This window comes from Halichoerus grypus, chromosome X (assembly GCF_964656455.1).
Source record: "Halichoerus grypus chromosome X, mHalGry1.hap1.1, whole genome shotgun sequence".
Taxonomy (NCBI): Eukaryota; Metazoa; Chordata; class Mammalia; order Carnivora; family Phocidae; genus Halichoerus; species Halichoerus grypus.
Window position 1 is genome coordinate 47,140,588 of NC_135727.1, and position 24,143 is coordinate 47,164,730.

The following is a 24,143-nucleotide window of genomic DNA, read 5'->3' on the forward strand; positions in this document are numbered from 1 at the left end:
AGTAACTTGCCCAAGAGTACCTGCTGGCAAGTGGAGAGCCAGAATTCAAACCTAGGCAGTCTTTTTTTAAAGATTTTATTTATTTGACAGAGAGAGACACAGCGAGAGAGGGAACACAAGCAGGGGAGTGGGAGAGGGAGACGCAGGCTTCCCGCGAAGCAGGGAGCCCGATGCAGGGCTCAATCCCAGGGCCCTGGGATCATGACCTGAGCCAAAGGCAGACGCTTAACGACTGAGCCACCCAGGCGCCCCCAAACCTAAGCAGTCTTAACCTGGGTTAGGAGCCCAGGTTCTTGGGCACCTGGGTGACTCAGTCTTTGGGCGGCTGCCTTCGGCTCGGGTAGTGATCCAATGGTCCTGCCTCGGGATCCCTGCTCGGTGGAAGGCCTGCTTCTCCCTCTCCCTCTGCCGCTCCCCCTGCTTGGGCGCTCTCTCTGTCAGATAAATAAATAAAATCTTAAAAAAAAAAAGAGCCCAGGTTCTTAACCATTGCTCTATTGCCTCTCCATATACTTCATACTCTGCATCATAAGTATGGCACTGACCTGATTCTGCTTTGCACTGTAATTACACACACACACATACACACACACCTTTTTCATGAGGCAGTGTTCATTAAGAGAGATAATAGTGTGGAGTCAGGTCCAGAAGGTCCAGGGCTTAAAAGCCAGCTCTGCCACTAACTCTGGGAACTTGTCACTTAACTTCTCCGAGCCTCTATTTCCACATTTATAAAATGTCTATGAAAATTCAGCCTCAAAAGTTTGTTGTAAGAATTCGATATAAGTAAATTGCCTAGCACAGTGTCTAACATATAATGATGTAGTTCCCTTTTTGCTTCTTTTGTCTTCCTAATCTACTCCACAGTTAGTGTAGCTTATAAGCATTTCAAAGGTAGGAACAACTTCTGTATATCCCCCACAGTACCTAGAACAATACTTTTTGTGCACCAGATCCTAACAAATTTTCCTTGGGGGTGGGGGAAACTGATGAATTTAAACGCACATATTATCCCTGGGAGTGGTTAACGCTTTAAGGTTTAGGAATCAGTTACATCTTATTGTGGAAGAATTTCAGGCTTTCGTGATTATGATTAGACCTATAAATTACTGAGTTCTACAATGCACATACAAGTGAATTAGGCACTGTAGGAATTATATACCATTTTGCTTTCAAATTACATGATAATGGGAATAATAATATTAATTATAAAATGTACAAAATACTGAATAATAATAATACTAATAATAAATATATGGAAAAAATAACTCATGATCCCAACATGCTGAGATGAACATTGTTATTCTGATTGGTCAATATTCTTCTTCTTTTTTTTAAAATAATCATCTTTGACAAGTTCCTTGCCTTCTTTTTTTTCCTGCCTTTTTTTCTTTTCAATGTTTTCTTTTTTAAAAAAAATTTTTATTTCTTTATTTGAGAGAGAGAAAGAGACAGAGCATGAGCGGGGGGGGGGGGGGGCAGAGGGAGAGGGAGAAGCAGATTCCCAATGAATAGGGAGCCTGATGCAGATGCAGATACAGGGCTCTATCCCAGGACCCTGAGATTATGACCTGAGCTGAAGACAGATGCTTAACCAACTGAGCCCACCCAGGCACCCCGACTGGTCAATATTCCAATTGACCTTTTTCTTAAATATTTCTCTATGTACAAAACACATATAAATTTGTTTTTCAAAATTTGATCCTACTATAGAGTCAGTTTTATACCCTGCTTTTTTTTTCAATGGTTAGCATTTTTCTGTATCATTAAACTTTCTTCAAAAACACAATCTTTCTGCATTGAGGATTTCAGTGTTTTTCATCTTCACCAATTTCATTCATAAAAATTTGTATTTTGTGGATTATTGGTGTGTTAGAACATTTTTTCATATATTTGTTGGTCATATGTATACTTTCTGTTTATGTCTTTTTCCATTTTTATTTTGAGTGTTGGTGTTTTTGATGGATTCATAAGAGCTCTTTATATCATACTGACATCAATTATGTTTTAAATATCTTTCCCAGAGGTGCCTGGGTGGCTCAGTCTTTAAGTGTCTGCCTTCAGCTCAGCTCATGATCCCAGGGTTCTGGGATCGAGCCCCGCGTTCTTCCACTCCCCCTGCTTGTGTTCCCTCTCTCTCTGTCAAATAAAGAAATAAACAAAATCTTTAAAAAAATAAAAAAATATCTTTCCCACTTTGTTTTTGCCAATAAATTTAACGGAGTCAAGTCTAGCAATACTGTTATGACTTTTCCATTGCTTTTTCGCTTAGAAAATTCTTCCCAATCTCAAAATTTAACATTTGCTTATACTTTTTAAAGCTGTTTTATGCTTTCATTTTTTTTTTACATTTTATATGTTGATGAATTCTGTCCTTGTTGGTTTGTGATGCTTCCTTTATTGTATATTGGGTTCTTATCTTTTTACTAGGTCAGTCTCAAGGCTTCTATTCCACTGATTTGTTTGTTGATTCTTGTGACAATACTATAATGTTTTAAATATTATAACTTATGTATACATTTTAATATCTCATAAGCCAAGTATCCCATCATTATTATTCTTTCTTTGAAAATTTCTTTGCTATTTTCCTTATTTATTCTTTTAGGTGAACTTAGAATCACTAATCACTTTATCATGGTAAATAACTTTGAATCTTGACTGGATTAAATTAAACATATGATTAATTTTTAAAAGCAGTCATCTTACAAAATTTAGCTTTCCCATCTAGAAATATGGCATCAATTTCCATTTATTCAAATCCTAGTTACTGAGAGATATACAAATATCCTTGTTTTCTTTGTGTAGAGCATATGCCTTTTAAAAAATGTTATTTTTAGGGGTGCCTGGGTGGCTCAGTCGGTTGGGTGTCTTCTTTTTGGCTTGGTCATGATCCCAGGGTCCTGGGATCAAGCAGGGTTCTGGGATCGAGCCCCACGCCAGGCTCTCTGCTCAGCGGGAGTCTGCTTCTCCCTCTCCCTGCTGCTCCCCCTGCTTGGAATCTCTTTCTGTCAAATAAATAAATAAAAACTTAAAAAAAAAGTTATTTCTAGGGATTCTCTGCTATTTTTTGTCATCACCACAAATGGATTTTTTTTTCTCCATTATATCTTCTAACTGGTTGTTGCTGGCTTATAGGAAAACTATTGATTGCTATTCAGCCACTTTGTTGAACTCTTTCCTGAACTCTTTTTTCTGAGTTACATCTGAGTGTTTCAACTGATTCCCTTGGGTGTTCTCTGGAGTGACAAATGAATCAGCTACAAATAATGATGGTTTTTGTTTCCTTTTCCAATAGTTATACCTCATTCCTTTTTCACATCTTACCGTGCTAGCTACAGGCCAGCTTCTAAGATTTGCCTGGCCTGGGGCAAGAGTACAAATGGAGGTCCACTTACCACATGTCAAGGAACCGTGAATTGGAACACAAAGAGAAGCCAGAAAGCCAATGCTTGTTACTACTGGGAAACAATCATTGTTATGGAAGAATCTATTGCTATTGAGAGAGGAAGGACTTGACAGGTTGATTTATCTTTTCTCTTACTAAGCACTTCTGCTGCTCAAATTCTCCCTGCACACTAAAGCAGTGTCTGATATCAGCAGCAGCATAACTCACAAACTTTCAAGGCATTCAGATGCATTTGCCTTTTGTTTCAAGCACACAGGGCAAGCGATAGGAAGTATTCCCCTTGCATTTGAAGGATGTTAATTATGAGAGCAGAGGGTTAGGGTTATGTGTTGTGCCACACTGAGCACTGGATCCTGAGTGACACAGATGGCCATGTCTTCTTTAATAAATTTATTTTTATGTGTTTGTAATATGAGGGATCCTCTAAACTGTGGGTGCCAGAGCAGAAGCCCCTCTTGCCCAGGTCTGAGAATAGTACTGGTTGCTTGGAACATTTCTAAGCACTTTTAAATGGCAACAGTCTAGCTTTGTCTTCAATCCTAGTAAGAATGCTTTTAGTAATAAAGAGTTATCATTTACTGAGGGGTTACCATGTGTCAAATGCCATTATAAGTGCTTTACATACATTATCTCATTCATTCCTTACAGCAACGCCCCAAAATAGGAGCCATCATTACTGGGCTTTGTTTGGTTAAGCAACTTGCTCAAAGTCACATGTCTGTATGTTACTGAGCTGGGATTTGAAACCCAGGTATGTCTGAAAAAAGTCCATTTTATTAACTGCTACATCATGCTAACTTTTATTTTATCATTTATCATAATGTTAGCTGTTGGTTTGAGATGATTCTTATCTTTATTTGGCTCTGGAGGCAAAATAGAACACTGGATTTTTAAACTTGAACTTGAAACTGACCTGAGATCCAGTGCCTGGTTCCTACAAAGAGGTGGCCCTCCTTGCTGTCTCTTAGGGCATGAGAAGTTCTATTCTCTTTTTTAAGATCTATTTATTTATTTTTAGAGAGAGAGGGAGAGGGAGAGAGGAGGGGTAGGGGGAGAGAGCGAGAGAATCTCCAGCAGACTCCTCGCTGAGCATGGAGCCCAACGTGGGGCTTGATCCTAGAATCCTGAGATCATGACCTGAGCAGAAACCAAGAGTCAGATGCCCAACCGAAGGAGCCACCCAGGCGCCCCGAGAAATTCTATTCTTGATCCGTACCATTCCTTACATCCTCTCATTTGCATATTTGTAGGTTTTTGCTCCACCTGTAGAGGTCTCTGGGTGGTGACTACACCAGGGGTCCTGAACTCACATGCTCACAGAGGATGAAGAGTTCATGTAAATCCCATGAGATATTAGGCAACAGATACTAAGTTTTTTGTATAGTGGTCCCTGAATGCTCTGAAAATTCTGTTTAGTGAGTTCTATTATTAGGCCAATTTTTACAGATGGGGAAATTGAGGCTCAGAGAGGTGAGGTCATTTGCCCAAGGTCATCTTCTCATGAGTGGCAGAGCTAGAAATAGAGTCTGCCTAACAGCAGAGCCTATTTTTTTGGACCACTATTGGTTTTTAACCTTGGCTGGCCTTAGAATCACCTGGAAATTTCCTTTTAAGGCATATAAGCAAGGCCCATCTGCAGAGATTTTGATTTAATTGGTCTGGGGTGGGTCCCCAGCGCTGGTATTTTCAAAAAAACTTTCCAACTGATTCTAATGTGCGACCACGCTAATGAACCCTGGACTCTGTTGCCTCAAAACTCAGCGACCTCAGCGGTATCTCAGGGAAACACAAGGCACATGGTGGGAAAAGAGTGAAAAGTGAAAAGAGAAACAAGGTTATGGTGGGGTGAGTGCCTCTGCCTACATATGTTCTTTATGAGGTAGGTGTGAACAGCAAACTCTGAGGACAGCTTGCACAGTAATGGCTCTTTCCTGAGCTTCACAAATAGTGCTAATCGAGACCCTCTACAGCATTGGACTGAATGTGTCAGTTTTATCAAAATCCCAACTGACAGGTAGCTATACTCGGCAAATACTGCTCTTCGATTTTAACTCTTTGAGTTACTTCCACAAAAGAACCAGCTGTCAGAGCCAGGTTAGAAACTGAGCCTAACCCAGGCTGTGTCCATATGCAGCAATCTTGTGTTCTGTGAGCACAGCCCCTGCACTGTGTTCTCCCCCAGGGTGGAATCTCTTGTCTGGTCTTCCTGGAGAGGCAGAGGCAGTGACTGGAACCTGCAGTTCAGAACATCCCCAGGGTCCCTGAGCACTGAGCCATGAGGAGAGTGTAAGCTTTCTCATGTTCTTACAGCTAGAGGCTCTTCTGTCCTTGACGGAAGGCGATAGAGTACAGAGTACAGGTCCTCCGCTCCAGCAACAACAGCATCACTCGGGAACTTGATGGAAATGCAAATTTTCTGGCCGTACCCTATACCCACTGAATCAGAAGCTCTGGAAAGGGGCCCCAGCAATCTGTTCTATCAAGTCCTCCAGGGAATTTGGAGGCACACTAAAATTTGAGAACCACCAATGAAAAGCTGAAAGATTAAAAGTGGAGACACAAGCATCAGACGGCTGAGTTCAAGTTCTGGTTCCACCACTTCCTGCATGACCTTGGGCAAGTTATTGATCCCTCACTAAATGTCAGTTACCTCATCTGTAAAATACAGCTACCAGTTTTCTTACCTGTAAAATAGGTACTTACATGGGATAATGCACATAGAGCGCCAAGCACAGAGTGAGGCACAAAATAAGGATTCAATACATGCTGAATACTTATTATTATTATTATTTTATTACTATTATTAGGGCTGTTCTGGATAATCACTTTTATTTCCAACATAATTGGATTCCTTTGGAAAAGATCCTAATTACAAGATCAGAAACCAAACAAAATATCTTAAACAACTCAGTGGGGACAGGGCAGAAAGTATTTCACTTACATTTCTTCACAGAATCATGGAACATAAAAGCATAGGGGGACATCTTAAAAACAATCTAGTCCTACCATTCCATTCAACCTGGTAATGGCTCTTAAAAGAAATCCAGGTGCATAGCATCAGGAAAAGAAAGTAGAGATGAGCGTCATTAGTATTGAAGATTTGCTGGGGATGGTGATTTGGAGATGATGGAAATTGTAGCCTCTAGGTTGTTGCAGAATTTGTGCCCTTGGGCTGAGTCCCAGGCATGAAGCTGAGGTTCAGGTACTGATGGCATTCCAATGTGGACCAGGACATGGGAGAGGTGTCCCCCTGTTATTTCTCTACATCTAGCTCTGAGGGAAGAGATGCCAGTGTTGGAATGCTATTAATATTGAATTGCAAATTTCAACACTATAAAAAGCAAAGGGTTGGGACCTTAAGTGAGAAAGTGAACATCAGCACCAGCCATGTAAATGCGAGGTAGTAAATATCTGTGTTACCTTAGAAACCAGAACATAAAGGTAGCTAGGTAGTTTGGTGACAGTTTCCAGGGTAATTCCTCCCACATACAACATGAGAGCTTTCCTATTATGTTAACTCTTTCTCTATAAGCCCACTGGACCCTCACTCAGTGTTCCACTATCATCTCTCTCTCTCAAAAATCTCTCTTTCTGACTTCCTTATTTTTGTAAGTGCCAATGCCATTCTCCTAAGTACTCTCTTCAAAAACCCTTGATGTTTATCAGGGAACTGAAGGGCCACAAAAGTAATATGTATCTCCAAACCTAAGAGATACAGTTTAGAAAAAATTAGAAACATAAATCAGGAAATGATAGACTCTTCAATTGAAAAAAAATTTTTTAAAAAAGCTCACAGTGAATGAAACTAGCCATCTGTGACTCTTCCCTGAAGCAACTTCTTGTAAATATAATTTGTAGATATACTGCAGATGAGATTAAGATGCTTCCCAATATCTCACCTGGGAGCACCCAACCCAGAATGTAATTCATGTAAGATGAGCTGTTACCTTGGCAACTGTGACATGAGGATAGGAGGCAGGTAATATTGTAATGACAGAAAATTCTGGTGAGTAGTTAGAGGTGATGGAAAAAAGAACAGTGGAGAGTCAGTGTTTATCCAACACTCTTCAAGTAACAGGAACGCTGGTCTGGAAAGCATGTTACAATTAACCCAAAGACCTCTCTCGAAACCATTCAGCTCTGTTTAAATTGCAAGTAACCTTCTGATTGCTAGTTTGGTTTCTCCAGTACATAAATAGCCGGTAGGTATAACCCTAGATAGGAAATAAGAATATTTCGGTCACTAGAAACTGGCTTGTAAGCCAGTAGCCTATAAATCTGCTACATGTAAGTTAGTCCCTCAGAGTCTAAATCACCTCCACAGGAACTGATAAAATCTAGTTCTCAGTTTCAGTCTGGACTATGCGGGCTTTACCAAGATGCGTCAATTCACTTTTTTTCTCTGATATTTTACTATTTTTCCTTATTATCAATGTAATGCCTGTCCATTGTAAAAAAAATTTGAAAAGTACAGAAGTGAAAAATAAGCTGACAAATGATTCATTCCTAAGCCTGCTATCTAGAGGCAACAATTGTAAAGAGTTGTTGTATTGCTTTCCAATGCATTTTTTGCTTTATACGTACAGGATCGTACTGAATGCATAATTCTTTATCCTGCCTTTTTCATTTAAGGTTGCCTTCTACACATATTTCCATGCCATTACAAACTTTTCAAAGACACAATTTTAAGTTAAATTTTTCCTCAAGTGTAACATACATACAGAAAAGTGCACATATCAAGAGTACAGACTGATCCATTTTTGCCAAGTGAATACACCTCTATAACCAGCACCCAGATGAAGAAATAGAATATTATCAGCACCTCAGAAGCCCCCTCATTCCCCCTGCCAGCCGCTCCCCACACCCTAAAGGTAACACCCTTCTGAATTCTAACACCATACCGTGAGTGTCATTTTTAGTGTCTCTGCAGTAGTCTATGGACAGACCATATTTTATGTAATAACCATTCCCTATTTTTCCAATGTTGGACCTTAAAGATGCTTTTTAATTTAATTTAATTTAATTTTTATTTATTTATTTGAGAGAGAGAGACAGAGATAGCTAGAGAGAGCACAAGCAGAAAGGAGAGGGAGAAGCAGGCTTCCCGCGGAGCAGGAAGCCTGATGTGGGGCTCGATCCCAGGACCCTGGGATCATGACCTGAGCTGAAGGCAGATGCTTAACTGACAGCCACCCAGGCGCCCCGATGCTTTTTTAATTTTTAACTGTAAGACCTTTCACATCTCTATCTCCTTAGAATAAACTTCCTGAGGTGGAATTTCAGGGCAAATGGTGTGATATTTTAAAAGATTCTTTTTTTAAAAGATTTTATTTATTTATTTGACAGAGAGAGACACAGCAAGAGAGGGGACACGAGCAGGGGGAGTGGGAGAGGGAGAAGCAGGCTTCCCGCGGAGCAGGGAACCCCATGCAGGGCTCGATCCCAGGACCCCAGGATCACGACCCGAGCCGAAGGCAGACGCCCAACGATTGAGCCACCCAGGAACCCCAAAAGATTCTTGATTCTAATTGCTTTCCAGGAACTTTATATCAATTTACAATCCCACCAGCAATGTGCAAGAGCATCTGCCTCACTGTCCATGGTCTACGTCGAGGAATAACAGATCTTTTTAAATCTTTGCCAATCTATATACTTTGCATGTTCTGTCATTACTAGTGAGGTAGAACAAAACACTATTTGACCAATTATATTTCTTTTCCTGTGAATTATTTCTTCAAACCTTTGCCAAGGTCTCTATTAGGGTCACTGTGTTTTTCTTATCTGTTTATACAAGTTCTTTATACAATAAAGATAATGACCCTTTGCCATACTTGTATATCTTTTTTCTTTGATATGTATTATTTAATTTGTTAATTATATCTTTGTCATATAGAAATTCTTAGGGTTTATGTAGTAAACTCGACCTACTTGGTGTTTTTTTTCCCTACTGGTTTTCAGTTTAGAAAGTCCTCCTATGTCCAAATTTCAGATGCATAATTATCTATATTCTATTTTAGGGCTTTTTCGATTTGATTTTTTTGAACTTTCAACTAATCATCTAGTATTTCAGTTGATGCATGGTGGTAGGTCTCAAATTTTAATGGACATCACTATCAGTGCTTGTTAAAAACTCAAATATTTCTGAACTCTATCCCCCTGAGATTTTGATTCTGTAGGTATGGGGTGGGGTTCACGAACCTGCATTTGTTACAATCACCCCAGCTGATTACATTGCAGATGGGCCCTTATCCATTTTTAAGAAATTCTTTTTCTTAAAGATTTTATTTATTTATTTGAGAGAGAGAGCATGAGCAGCGGGGAGGGTCAGAGGGAGAGGGAGAAGCAGACTCCCTGCTGAGCAGGGAGCCCCACACAGGACTCTATCCCAGGACTCAGGGATCATGACCTGAGCCGAAGGCAGACGCTTAAGGGACTGAGCCACCCAGGCGCAGCCCACATTTTGAGAAATTCTTACAGAATGCAGTGTAACCTGCCTTAGTACAGAGACTTAGTGCCTCCCATCTGGATGACTGTAGCAGTCTCCCTCAACTTCCAGGCCACTACACCCTAAAATCTATCCTACACACAGCATCTAGAGTTCTGCTCCAGAAACATCTCATGAAAAACTCTTCATTAGCTGCCTATTGTTAAGGAAACTAGATCAAGCCCCTCATCCAGCGCTCCAGGCCCTTCATTATCTTTCCTGACCTAGTGACCTAATAGGCCAGAAAGCTAACAACTTCCGTACAGCCCTCCCATCTAGCCCGGCCTGCCTCCTCCTGGGCCTTGGACACAAATTGCTCATTCTTGTTTTCCTGCTGCAGCTCCTACCTCTTCTCAGGTTATTCAAATCCTAAGCATTCAACTCAATTCTCACATTCTTTTCCTTCCCTCACTATCCGGATTTTCACTGCTTTGTTAGAATTACCAAAGCCCATTATTGCGTATTCTTTCGTTGTGAGTCTTCCCATGGGGTCACACAATTTAGAGGGCGTGGTCTGTGCATCTATTCCTCTCAGCCTCTAACGCAGTCACACCTGAAGAATGTGGTTAATGGAAGTGATTTTAATACATGTTATTTCTGAAAGCTAATGCTGTAGCCTCTCAGAAATCTCCTCTGGACCAAAGTGAGAATGACAAATTTCTAGAAACTTCACGTTGTGATTTGGTTTGCTGCTAACCAAGTTAAGCAAAGGTTATCTTGGCTTCAGCTCTTATTTAATTTAACAATATTGCTTGTCACCTCTGACATGTCCATTTATTGACTTTTCCAGTTGAAGAGTCTAACCTTTTATTTATTATGGGATATTTCTTGTCCCTCTTACAAATGTGGTGATTTCTGTTTTATAGAAGAACATGCTTTATCAGATTAAATAAATATAAAAGGGTTAATGGCTAAATAATTACATTATAGCTTCCTTAATTTCTTTTCTCTCTTTACCCTTCAGGGTTCTGCCTTCTCAAATGACAAACTTGCTTTAAAGGAGTTCACTTGGATGCTCAGAACAGGTGGGGGTGGGGGTGAGTGAAAATATGCCCTTTCCCTTTCAAGTAGACCAGGGGAGGATTCAATTCAATTCATCAAATATTCATTGAGCCCCATTAGGGCACCAGGCTCTGTGCTAGGCACAACAATAAATGCCAAGATGAGAAATGATAATGGAGCCGAAGAGCATGGGAAGGAGAAGAAAAGGGAAGAAGAGGTGGAGAAAGGACTAGAGCTGGCTATCTGCATAAAAGGGGACTAAAAAAAAGAAAAGAAAGGGAGAAGAGAACCAAAGGTGCATTCTCCAGCCTGGTCTCACTTGATAGCAATGTGCAAGCCTAGAAACCTGAAGCAATGGTTTTAGTTCAAATAATGCTTAAGAACCGTTAGAGTGGCTAGGAAAGGCCCTGAATTGAGGCAAACCTTTACCTGCTCAAGCCTTTGGAATGGGGATTAAAAGATCTCTCTCTTTTTTTAAAGGGTGTATATGCATGTGTGTACATGTATGTGTACATATACAGTATATAAAATTATTTTTGGATGATAATAGCTAACAATGAGTGTGTGCTTACTCTGTTCTAAGTACTTTACATATATTAACTTATTTACTCTTTATCACAACCCTGTGAGGTAGGTGCAATTATTATGGACATTTTTTTCAGATGAGGAAACTGAGGCACTAAGCAATTAAGTAAGTTGCCCAAGTTCACACAGCTTATATCTGGCAGGTCTGGGCTTTGAACTTTGGTCTGGCTGACTTAATATTTGCTGTTATTTGTGGTACTTGGCCATGTTTAACCTACTGCTGTACTAATGCACTGCCTTGCACATAATAGGCATGTTATACTTTGAATAAGTAAATAACTGAAATGTTAGCTATAAAGTGCTTTCCACTAAAGTCCAATTACTATTAAATATAAAAATTAAGTGTCATTAAATGTGGACTTACTATTTTAATTTTATTAAAAACTTTTTTTTTTTTTTTTACAGCACACACATGTGTGCATACTTCAACATTCTCTTATTCATTTGGCTGGGCTCCTGACCCCTCTAAAAATTAGAGGAATCACTGAATGTAGTCCAGGAGCTGGTAGATGAATTAGTGGTATCTGATGTATTTTTGGAGTAGTGTTGTTGTGTTGGTGGGGTCCGGAGCCAATGGCCAAGAGAGAATTCTTGAGATGTCTTCGGTGCAAAAAGGTGGTTTTATTAAAGCACAGGACAGGACCCATGGGCAGAAAGAGCTGCTGTAGCCTCGGGATTGTGAGGAGCAACTGATTATATATACTTTGGGGTTCAGGGAAGTAAAAAGGGAAGTTCCAAAAGGATTTTCATATGCTAAAGAAGACTCACAAGATACTGGAGGTCTTGCTACTGTCAAACTAAGGTTGTTTTTCCCTCTAGCAAGGCATTAACTTTAAGACAGTTGGGAGCTTTGTCATTGGGCTGCAGGTTATAAGGACATTTAATTTTATCTACGTTTCCTTCTGCCTTTCTTTCCCACGTCAGTATCTAGCCTCCTTCTGTCTTTTGAAGTTGAAAACCAATTCTTGCCCTGAGGATTTAGCAGCCCTGCGTGGGATCCACTTAAGAAACCAGGTTTATGGGGCGCCTGGGTGGCTTAGTCGTTAAGCGTCTGCCTTCGGCTGGGGTCATGATCCCAGGTGGGATCGAGCCCCGCATCGGGCTCCCTGCTCGGCGGGAAGCTTGCTTCCCCCTCTCCCACTCCCCCTGCTTGTGTTCTGGCAAATAAATAAATAAAATCTTTAAAAAAAACCAAACAGGTTTACCTTGTCATAAGAACGTAACACTTTCCTGAAGCAATATAAAATAGAGGGAGAACGAACGCCTGAAAAACCCTAGGGCTCCAAAAAGGGCCGACTTTTACAAAAAGTTGCGATTTGAAGACACCACCCTACCCTTCATCTCCCAATCTTCCAAGCCATCATGGATCTGAGCCTATAATTTTGGTTGGGTTAAATCGCAAGCACCCCTGCAATGGGTAGCACTATTCACGCTGTAGTTCAAATTTCTTTGTGATTTTTGAGGCTTATCCAGATCCACCAATGGGACGGGGAGAAGAGCAGGCGGTGGGCGGGGTCGCTAGGAGGGGAGGAAAGGGGACCTTGTGGGCGGGGAAGGGGGCAATAGGGCGTTGAGTGATTTGGAGGAAGGTGTCTAGAGAAGCGCCCGGTTAGGGTAGGGAGGAGGGCTCCCCGAAACTGGCTGTCCCGGGCAGGCCCGGCTGACCCGCGCCTGGGAGGAGCCCCGCGTCCCGTCGCGCCTGCCCCGGGCTGGCTGCGTGTGCGTCGGGAGTCGAGCCGCCGCGCGCACCAGGAAGTGACTCTCCCCAGCGGCAGCGATCCAGGCCGGCCGCTGGCTTTTACTTGGCCGCCTCAGGTTTGTAAGAGGATTTATTGGTTGCAAAGGTATGGGGGGTACGTGGAGAACTCGGAAAGCCCGATTGAACCCTTACTTAGAGAAAACTGCTTAGCGAGCCAATCTGCCTGCGGGGCGGGGAATTGAGGAGGCCGGCGGAGGTGGAGACGCGCGGACCTGACCTATGCTGGCTGTCCAAGGTTGCGGCCAGCTCTGCGTCCGCCTGTGCTGTGACCTCAGCCCTCCCTTGGCCCAAGTTCAGTGATAGTCTTTCCCACAGACATGGTGGGTAGAACTTGCCCGGAGAAGAGGGGGATGGAGGGGCTGGTGAGGGGGTCTGGTGGGGGAAGGACCTGATGGAGCGTGCATTGCAGTGAGGACTCAGCAATACACCCTTTTATGTCCATCACCTCTTGCCAAGAACCGTGTGTGGGGCCAGGCCAGCTGAAGGAAGGATGAACAGAGAGTGTAAGCAGTACCCTTGTCTGTGGGTTAACATTTTGCTCCAAGAAGCTCCTTGGCCCCACATGCATCAGACCTACCACATAGTCTCAGACTGGAATCTCTGAGCATTTCAGGCAGGTTACCTTTTCCAGCCCTAGAGACTTAGTCTTCCTTCCTATCTAGCAGCTCTGGACCCTGAGTCCCTTTCCGATTAATTCCTATAGGAGAAACTGAGCAGATGTCACACACTTTTTTTTTTTTAACCCAAGCATTTTTTTAAAACAGGAAAACCTCTGAAAAGAAACTAGTCTTTTCTGTGGGCAGATGCCTCCCCCCGCCCCGACATCAAGAAACAAAGAAACATAATTCACTTTGACTGGTATTATTATGCTGCCTTGAAAAATATATTTCACTTCAGAAATTACTAAATATGATGAAAGGGTCTTTACCAGGAGCGGTGACCGGTTGGCAATAGTGGGGTCCTATTTTAGACCATACCTGATAATTTGGAGGAAGAAACCTAGATGCACAAGAGCCTACTGCTGGGATACAGGGCAAGTAGAGCACAGTCCTGGTGGCATTCACCAGTGAGAGGACCCACACACTCAAAAAAAGTCTGAATGTTGTGAGGTACAGATAGATGTCTTCAGCCCTCAGCTCCCCTGTCCCTCCTCTGCCAACCCCTAAATGGGCCTGCAGCACACCCTCCCCCTGCAGTCTGCCCCCATTCTGCCCATTCCTTATTTTTTGTCTCCTACCTCTTCACTCATTTCCTCTCTCTGGCTTTTGCTTTTCTTCATATCAAATACATACTTTTGTCTCACTTTAGAAAAATGTTTATCACAGATCACACACTTTTGATAGTATTCATAGGTGGTCCACGGCAGGCCTTAAGCTCACCACACTCCAGCAGGCACTAATGCAGAATGTTATGAAAGTTCTTTGGTTTGTGTTTTGTGTTATAAGTTTCCCACATAATTTTACTTATCCTAACGGCATTCACAGGCTTTATTACATTTCGCCAGTTTTGCAGGTCAGACACGTCGAGGCATGAAGAAATCAAGTGATGTACTTTGAATCAGAGCCTAAGGAGGGGCAGTGACACATGTCAAATGCCTACCGTGTTAGGTGCCATCCTGAGCACTTCATATATATGAGCTCCTTTAATTCTTTTTTTTTTTTTAAAGACTTTTCTTTATTTATCAGAGAGAGAGAGAGAGTGAGCACAAGCAGGGGGAGTGGCAGGCAGAGGGAGAAGCAGGCTCCCCGCTGAGCAGGGAGCCCGATGCGGGGCTTCATCCCAGGACCCTGGGATCATGACCTGAGCCGAAGGCAGACGCTTAACCGACTGAGCCACCCAGGCATCTGAGCTTATTTAATTCTTAGCACAACCTTGAAAGGTAGGTGGTACTAGTCCTATTTTTATAGATGATGACACTGACATTCATAGTGCTTAAGTAACTTGCCCCAAGTCACATAGCTAGTGAGCAGCAGAGCTGAGATTAGAATATGGCTCCAAAGCCCATGTTCTTAATAACTTGCCTTTTTCTGGGAGTTGTGTAGAGGGTGCTATCTATTAACACCTCAACTTTGAGACAGCTTAAATATGTTTTGTTAGAAATTTCTTTTTTTTTTTTTTAAAAGATTTTATTTATTTATTTGACAGAGAGAGACACAGCGAGAGAGGGAACACAAGCAGAGGGAGTGGGAGAGGGAGAAGCAGGCTTCCCCGTGGAGCAGGGAGCCCGATGCGGGGCTCGATCCCAGGACCCTGGGATCATGACCTGAGCCAAAGGCAGACGCTTAACAACTGAGCCACCCAGGTGCCCCTGTTTTGTTAGAAATTTCTGAAGATCCCCCGCAAATGCTTCCATGTTGACAGTTACTTTCTTTAATATTTTGTAAACACACAAAGTGTTATATGGGCTAAATACTATAGCACCCATACCAGCATCCTTTAAGTTACACAGTGGTCACAGCATACTAATTTCGCAGTAATAAGAGGAAGCCGTGGAGGAATCTCTGTTAATAAATCGGTTACATACATCGGAAACGTGTGTTTGTGTGTGTGTGTGTTCTGAATTAAGGTATGACTTAACATTGGGATGTAATCCAAGGTAGAGGACAAGGGCAAAAAGGTAATTTCACAGCTCATCATTAAGGTGTCCAGCCAAGTCCATTCATGTGTCCTTGGTACCCAAACAAGTTACACAGCAGTGATCAGGCACCATAAAGTAAATAGGCACCAACACTGAGTCCTGTGTTGGAGGCAAAGGGATTCCTTCCTCTTTCCAAAGTGAGGCCCTCACCTGTTCTGACTCTTCCAGCTTTTGCCTTATAGTTACTCCTACTTGTCCTTCCCCTCCCTCTGCCCCCTGCTCCCCTTCGTCAATATTGCCACCCCCACCCAGTCCTGTACTGTCTTTAAGCATCATGACAATTAACTGAGTTTTTACCAGGTACTGGGCGCTGTGCTCAGAGCTTTACAAACATCAGCTCCATTTAATCTTCTGCTGGGTACTTTTTATTAATTATCCTTTATTTAACTCTTATAACCACCATATGAGGTAGGTACTATTATTATCTCCATTTTACAGATGAAAAAAAAGGAAAGTCATGGGGAATGATTGACTTGCCAAAGGCCACCTAACTAGTAAGTGGTGGAGTCAGGGGACCACTCAGGTCTGCCTGACTCTAGGGTCTCCACGCCTATGATCTCAAACCTTCATTTGTCCCTCCTGTCTGCCACTTACTACTGCCTTATTTCACTTCTTTCTTTGGCCTCTGACTTACTGGATATGTTAGTGTCTTACCTAAAGGCATCTTCCTTGGCCTCTAAGCTCCATGTTCTCCTGGGTCACCAGCATCTCTTCTTGTTCTCCAGATACTGTCTTTTTCCCAGGTGTAGTCATCGGTCTTTTGCTCTTCTCTTTACTGAAAGCTCCTTTTTTTAAAAAAAATCTTGCAGCTTGTACTTACAGACACTCAACCAAATCTCTAACCCTGACTTCTCTCATGACTCGTAGTACTGCTTCTCTACTTGTTAGATGTTTCCATTTGGATATTTTCCTTACCATTGCAAACACATGTCTCAAACATGAATTTGCTTTTTTTTTTTTTTTTTAAGATTTATCTATTTGAGAGAGAGAGAGAGCACGTGTGAGCAGGGGGAGGGGCAGAGGGACAGAATCTTCAAGCAGTCTCCCTGCTGAGCACAGAGGCCAACGCAGGGCCTGATCCCATGACCCATGAGATAATGACCTGAACCAAAACCAAGAGTTGGATGCCCAACACAGTGAGCTACCCAGGCACCCCTGAACTTGCTTTTTTTTCCTCTTTTTTATTTTTATTTTTTAATTAAATTCTTGATTTAGAATTGATTTAGAATTAGATTAGAATAATAGAATTTTATTAAATTCTTGATTTAAATTCTTTATATGTTCAATTTAATTAGTTTCAGGGGTAGAATTTAGTGATTCATCAGTTGCATATAAAACCCAGTGCTCATTACTTCAAGTGCCCTCCTTAATGCCCATCACCCAATTACCTCTTCTCCCTACCCACCTCCCCTCCAGCAACCCTCAGTTTGTTTCCTAGAGTTAAGCATCTCTTATGGTTTGCCTCGCTCTCTATTTTCATCTTATTTTGTTTTTCCTTCCCTTCTGTTCATCTGTTTTGTTTCTTAAATCCCACATATGAGTGAAATCATATGGTATTTGTCTTTCTCAGACTGACTTATTTCACTTAGCATAATACCCTCCAATTCCATCCACGTCATTGCAAATGTTAACATTTCATTCTTTTTGATGGCTGAGTAGTATTCTGTTGTATATATATACCACTCTTCTTTATCCATTCATCTGTCGATGGACATCTGGGCTCTTTCCATAGTTTGGCTATTGTGGACATTGCTGCTATAAACACTGGGGTGCATGTACCCCTTCGGATCACTATGTTTGTATCCTTTGGCTAAATACCTAGTAGTGCAATTGCTGGGTCATAGGGTAGCTCTATTTTCAAATTTTTGATGATTCTCCATACTGTTTTCCAGTATGGCTGCATCACTTTGCATTCCCACCAATGGTGTAAGAGGGTTCCCCTTTCTCTGCATCCTCGCCAACATCTGTTGTTTCCTGTGTTGTTAATTTTAGCCATTTGGACTGATGTGAGGTGGTATCTCATTGTGGTTTTGATTTGTATTTCTCTGATGTGGAGTGGTGTTGAGCGTTTTTTCATGTGTCTGTTGGCCATTTGGATGTCTTCTTTGGAAAAATGTCTGTTCATGTCTTCTGCCCATTTCTTTACTGGATTTTTTGGGATTTTTTGGGTGTTGAGTTTGATAAGTTCTTTATAGATTTTGGATACTAGCCCTTTATCTGATAAGACGTTTGCAAATATCTTTTCCCATTCTGTAGGTTGCCTTTTAGTTTTGTTTACTGTTTCCTTAGCTGTGCAAAAGCTTTTTATCTTGGTGATGTCCCAGTAGTTCATTTTCGCTTTTGTTTCTCTTGCCTTTGGAGACGTGTCTAGCAAGAAGTTGCTGTGGCCAAGGTCAAAGAGGTTGCTGCCTGTGTTCTCCTCTAGGATTTTGGTGGATTCCTGTCTCACATTTAGGTCTTTCATCCATTTTGAGTTTATTTTTGTATATGGTGTAGGAAAGTGGTCCAGTTTCATTCCTTTGCATGTGGCTGTCCAATTTTCCCATCATTTGTTGAAGAGACTGTCTTATTTTATTTTATTTATTCATTTGAGAGAGAGAGCAAGAGCACGAACAAGAGGGAGGATCAGAGGGAGAGGGGAGAAGCAGGTTCCCTACTGAGCAGGGAGCCTGATGCGGGGCTCTATCCCAGGACCCTGGGATCATGACCTGAGCCGAAGGCAGATGCTTAACCAACTGAGCCACCCAGGCCCCCCTTGCTGTATCAGTTCTAGCAATTTTTTGGTAGAGTCTTTTGTGTTTTCTACATAGAGTATCATGTTGTTTGGTAAGAGTGACAGTTTGACTACTTCTTTGCTGCTTTGGATGCCTTTTATTTCTTTTTGTTGTCTGATTGCTGAGGCTAGGACTTCTAGTACTATGTTGAACAACAGTGGTGAGAGTGGACATCCCTGTCGTTGAACGTGCTTTTCATTAACCTCCCTATTTCATCTTTATTTCTCTACATAAAGCCTCCATCAGCTCACTGTTGCCTTCATAATAAAGTCCATATTTTATTCAGGCATTAAAGTTCTTCCAGATCTCACTTTGATGTAACTTTTCAACCTCATTTCCTCTGTTCCCCAAAATGAATTACTGTTTTAGCCAGACTGGTCTAGCCATCTGTTTCAGCTCCCTGCCATCCTTTAAGTCCTGGTGCAAGGCTTACCTGCTCTGGGAAGCTTTTCCTGAGCATTTGTCAGGAACTAAGCACATTGTGTTATTTATTGTCATCTTGTCCTGCATCTGCACTTGATCTTCTCAATTAGATTGTAATCTTGTGTGGCACGGTGTCTTGCACATAGTCTAGCACGTACTAAATAGTAGTTGACTGGTTGGTTTTTGGGTGGGAGGGTAGAATATAGAGAGGAACCAGCCATAGAAGTGTATCCAGAGTGTTGAACTCTTCCCTGGAGGACAATGAGTATATTTTCCTCATCTTTTTATTTTGGGAACCTAAGCCAGTACCTGACATGCAGTAATTCAGTTCCATTCAGCCGGCCTGCTTTTACCAAGTGTTGACTCTCTGCCAGGCAGTGTGCTGGGTGCTGAGCTTCTGTAAGGGTTTGTAAATGAATGAAGGGGTTTGGGAGTTGTGCTTCTGTTTCCCAACTTCTGTTTGTTCACCTTTCATGCAGGTGTTTCTGTGGTTGGCAGGGATTAAAAGAAGAGTCCCAATGCATAGCCCGAGATGTTTCCTCTCCAGGGTGGTTCTCCTCCCCAAACCAGGATCGCTCCCCTGGTGTGCCACTAAGCCTCTGGGTTGGTCACAGCCCTTTCTGGGCTCAGCATGTGAGGGAAACTTCACCGACGTGATACCCAAGAAGTGTCAAAGAGGACAGAAAAGTCAGAAGAAACCAAGCCGTGTTGGACCACTTGATGGTTCCTGGCAGGAAAGGTAAGACCCAGGTGGATATTGTTTCCCATTAGCAAGTCTGAATCTCTGGGTCTCCTAAAATTCTGTATTCCTGTTGTAACTAACATGGCATTGCAAGGGATCAAGGGGGCGCCTGAGGTAGGATACCCAGGGCAAATTTGAAGACACCTGAAGAATGTTGGTGGAAATGCTTTGTGATGGCAGAAAATATTCTCCTTGCCTCTAAGTGTGTTTTTCACAGAAATGAGATATTAAACTGGGACCTTGTCTCTATAAAGGCCCAGGGCAGGTATGCTGAAAACCAGGAATCCAGAGAGCGATCAGATGGCTTACAAATGAATAGTCCCGTTGCAGCCATGCAAACACAAATATACCTCATTTTATGCAACAAATGTATTTTCTAAATCAAATTATATTTTAAAAGCATTAGGGAGGTGAGCTATTTAAAGGAACCCAACAGTGAAGCCTTTTGTAATATGATTAATTACCTCCTGATAAATCTGGATTTTTCTTATATTAAGTTTGCCCATCTGTTCTGCTTTGTTAAGTAGACAGCACCAAAATGGGCTCTTCTCCCAGACTGTATCTCCCCAGGGGCATGAGAGTTAGGTTTTCTGAATAAGTAAAATGCCAGAGAAAATGGTGGCAGGAAGTACTTATGCATAGTAGGTGCTCAGTACATATTTATATAATGAATGAAGTGCCTGAACTATTTTTTTTAAGGCTGGCTGATGTTGTGATGCCACTCTGGAGGCTGAGCTATGAGGAACAGCTCAAGGTTGGTACCCAGCTTACGTTTTCACTCCCCAGTTCCATCAGGGGGAATGGTGCCAGACTTGTAGGAAGCTTGACTGGACAGCTCTACCCAGATCCCCCAACAGGTGCTTAAAATCAATATGCTAATGAAAAGCTTTTTTCTTTTGTTTTTTTTTTTTAAAGATTTTACTTATTTATATGAGAGAGAGAGAGAGAGAGCATAAGAGGGGGAGGGTCAGAGGGAGAAGCAGACTCCCTGCTCAGCAGGGAGCCTGATGCAGGACTCAATCCTGGGACTCCAGGATTATGACCTGAGCCAAAGGCAGTCGCTTACCAACTGAGCCACCGAGGTGCCCTGAAAAGTTTTTTTCAAATGTATTTAGTTTTTCACATTAACATATACGGTATTATTAGTTTCAAAGTTAGAATTTAGTGGTTCGTCAGTTGCATACAACACCCAGTGCTCATTACATCACATGCCCTCCTTAATGCCCATCACCCAGTTACTCCATCCCCCCCACCTCCCCTCCAGCAACCCTCAGTTTGTTTCCTAGAGTTAAGAGTCTCTTATGGTTTGTCTCCCTCTCTGGTTTCATTCTAATTTTATTTTTCCTTCCCTTCCCCTCTGTTCATCTGTTTTGTTTCTTAAATCCCACATATGAGTGAAATCATATGGTATTTGTCTTTCTCCGACTGACTTATTTCGCTTTGCATAATACCCTCCAGTTCCATCCACATCATTGCAAATGGCAAGAGTTCATTCTTTTTGGTGGCTAAGTAATATGAATCTGAAATTTTAATATAATATGAATTTAATGTAATATAAATCTGAAACTTTACACCTGTTACGTCTTCCAAACTCTGGAGACATACCGGGAAATGCCTGTTTCCTTTCTCCCTTGCTTTTTTGTTATTCTCTGTATGTGTGAATAGCAAGTACTCTTGCTGCTTTATACATAGCTGCACTTTCCAACCCGGTAGCCACTAGCTACATGTGGCTATTTGATTTTAAATACAGTCAATTCTGCTGTAATGCTTGTTTTAAAAACACAAATTTGTTCCAAGGAATTGATAGATTAAGGAACAATTTGAACATAATGCAAATTTCACGTTGGCTTAGGAGTGATTTTTTTTTTTGTCCGCGAGAAACACCAGATGAAAGAAGCAAACTACCCAGCAGAACCGAGCTGCATAAGAATGCATAAAATGAACACGCACACGTGCCTCAAGCATTTACGGGTTCCCGCAGTTCACTGAGTGTGGTTTGAGCCATGCTCATCCATGTCTGCTGCTAGATCTTTCTGTGTGTGACACATAACCCTCCTTTCACCACTTCAGGATCATTCCCAAGTGGACAGCCACTTCCACAAGCCATCCTTATTGTAGTATCTATCTATAAATTTCTTAACCTTTTATTTTTTTTTTATTTTTAATTTTTTATTATTTTTTAAGATTTATTCGAGAGAGAGCGCGCAAGCAGCGGGAGGGGCAGGGAGGGGGAAGCAGGCTCCCCACTGGGCAGGCAACCTGATGTAGGACTCGATCCCAGGGCCCTGATGCAGGGCTCAATCCCAGGACCCTGAGATCATGACCCGAGCTGCTTAACCAACTGAGCCACCCAGGCGCCCCATTTCTTAACCAGTGAATGTGGAAAACTGTATTACCCTTTTTGTTAGGTTCCTATCCTTTCTATGTGTGATCCTATAAAGTTTTGGAATGTGTGTGCCTAACCCCATTTTTCCCATGAGCCCTGTGATTTTTTTTTTTTAATTTTAATTCCATGGGGCGCCTGGGTGGCTCAGTCGGTTAAGCGTCTGCCTTGGGCTCAGGTCATGATCCCTGGGTCCTGGGATCGAGTCCCGCATCGGGCTCCCTGCTCCGCGGGAAGCCTGCTTTTCCCTCTCCCACTCCCCCTGCTTGTGTTCTCTCTCTCGCTGTGTCTTTCTCTGTCAAATAAATAAAATCTTTAACAAAAAAAATAAAATAAATTTTAATTCCAGTATAGTTAACATACAATATTAAATTAGTTTCCAGTGTACAGTATAGTGAGTCAACAATTCTATATATTAGTGCTCATCAAGATAAGTGTACTCTTAATGCCCTGTGATTTCTTTCATGTGATTTTGCATAGCATAGTGTAGAAATGCGTATGTCCTGATACAGCAGAGGCAACTAACTATATACATTAACTAAAGTTAAATGAGATTAAAAAATCAGTTCCTGGGGCGCCTGGGTGGCTCAGTCGTTAAGCATCTGCCTTTGGCTCAGGTCATGATCCCAGGGTCCTGGGATCGAGCCCCGCGTTGGGCTCCCTGCTCGGCGGGAAGCCTGCTTCTCCCTCTCCCACTCCCCCTGCTTGTGTTCCCTCTCTTGCTGTGTCTCTCTCTGTCAAATAAATAAATAAAATCTTTAAAAAAAAATTCAGTTCCTCTGTCACATGAGCCTCATTTCAAGTGCTCATTAGCCACATGTGGCTAGTGGTTACCGTATTATATGGCATATAATACCAACATAAAACATTTCCATTATCACTGCACTGACCTATAGCTTGGGTGTTCAATCTGAAAGATCGGTTAAAATGAAGAGCTTACACAAGAGCTCACTTTTGACCTTTCTCCCAATACCTCCTTAGGTCTATTGCTGTCCCATCATTACGGGTTCCTTATCTGCTAAGACCATGACCCAAGAATCTGTGGGACAGCCTTCTCTTTTCCTCTTTGTTTTCCATTTTTCGAGGTGATACTGCATAAGTCTCTTTGTTTCATTACATATATTCTTTTGCAGGTGAAATTTGAAGCTCAGAAGAGAATTTTACGGAGACTAGAGTCTTACCTCCAAAAGCTCAATGGAGTCAATTGTGACAACATCTGCACCCAGAGCTGAGGGGCTCTCTTGTCTTCTCCATCCTATTATACCCTCTGTAAGCCACTACTTCCCTATCCTTTATCTACTAAGTCCCCTTAATAGCTAATAATATCAGCCAGTACCTACTGGGCACTTTCTGGGGACCAGGCCCTGTGCTAAGTGATTAGCATGCATCATTGTCTAGCACATTGTCTGTGCTAAGTGATTAGCATGCACCATCATTGACTGTTTATAGTCACCCTGAGGGGTAGGCACTATTGTTTTACAGATGAAGATGTTGAGGTTCAGAGAGATTAAGTAATTTGCCCAAGGACACACATTTAGAAAGTGCCAGAGCTGAGGTTCACACTCAGGTCTATTTGATGCAAAGCTCACTTTCTCAACCACTACGGTATTACCTCTGTAGAAAGATTTCAGACTTTGGAAACCGAATGAGGCCTCAGAGAGGCAGAATTTAATTTATGGCAGAGGTTGGCAAACTATGGCCCTTAGGCCGTATCTGTCACCCACCCCTGCTTTTTTGTAAAGTTTTATTGGAACACAGCTGAGCTTGCTTGTTTATGGATTGTCCCTGGCTGCTTTTGCACTGCATGGCAGAGTTAAGTAGTTGTGACAAGGACCATATGACTTGCAAAGCCTAAAATAACTTCTTATCTGGCTCTTTACTGAGAAAGTTCGCTGACCCCTGCTTCACAGCAAGATTGAAACTCCTTTCCACTGTGGAGTGCCTGTG

The 24,143-nt window shown here is 42.1% G+C and overlaps 1 protein-coding gene across 1 annotated transcript in view; it reads left to right on the forward strand.

Annotated features, from left to right (window-relative positions):
- Positions 1–13,055: 13,055 nt before the first annotated feature.
- Positions 13,056–24,143, forward strand: part of TRMT2B (tRNA methyltransferase 2B) — a gene marked incomplete at its 5' end in the record, with an annotated part of 42,860 nt that continues 31,772 nt past the window's right edge. The window contains 5 exon segments of the mRNA XM_078064020.1: positions 13,056–13,292; positions 19,551–19,810; positions 20,513–20,567; positions 23,330–23,401; positions 23,403–23,465. Of these exon segments, the coding sequence (XP_077920146.1) occupies positions 13,056–13,292; positions 19,551–19,810; positions 20,513–20,567; positions 23,330–23,401; positions 23,403–23,465 (687 nt within the window).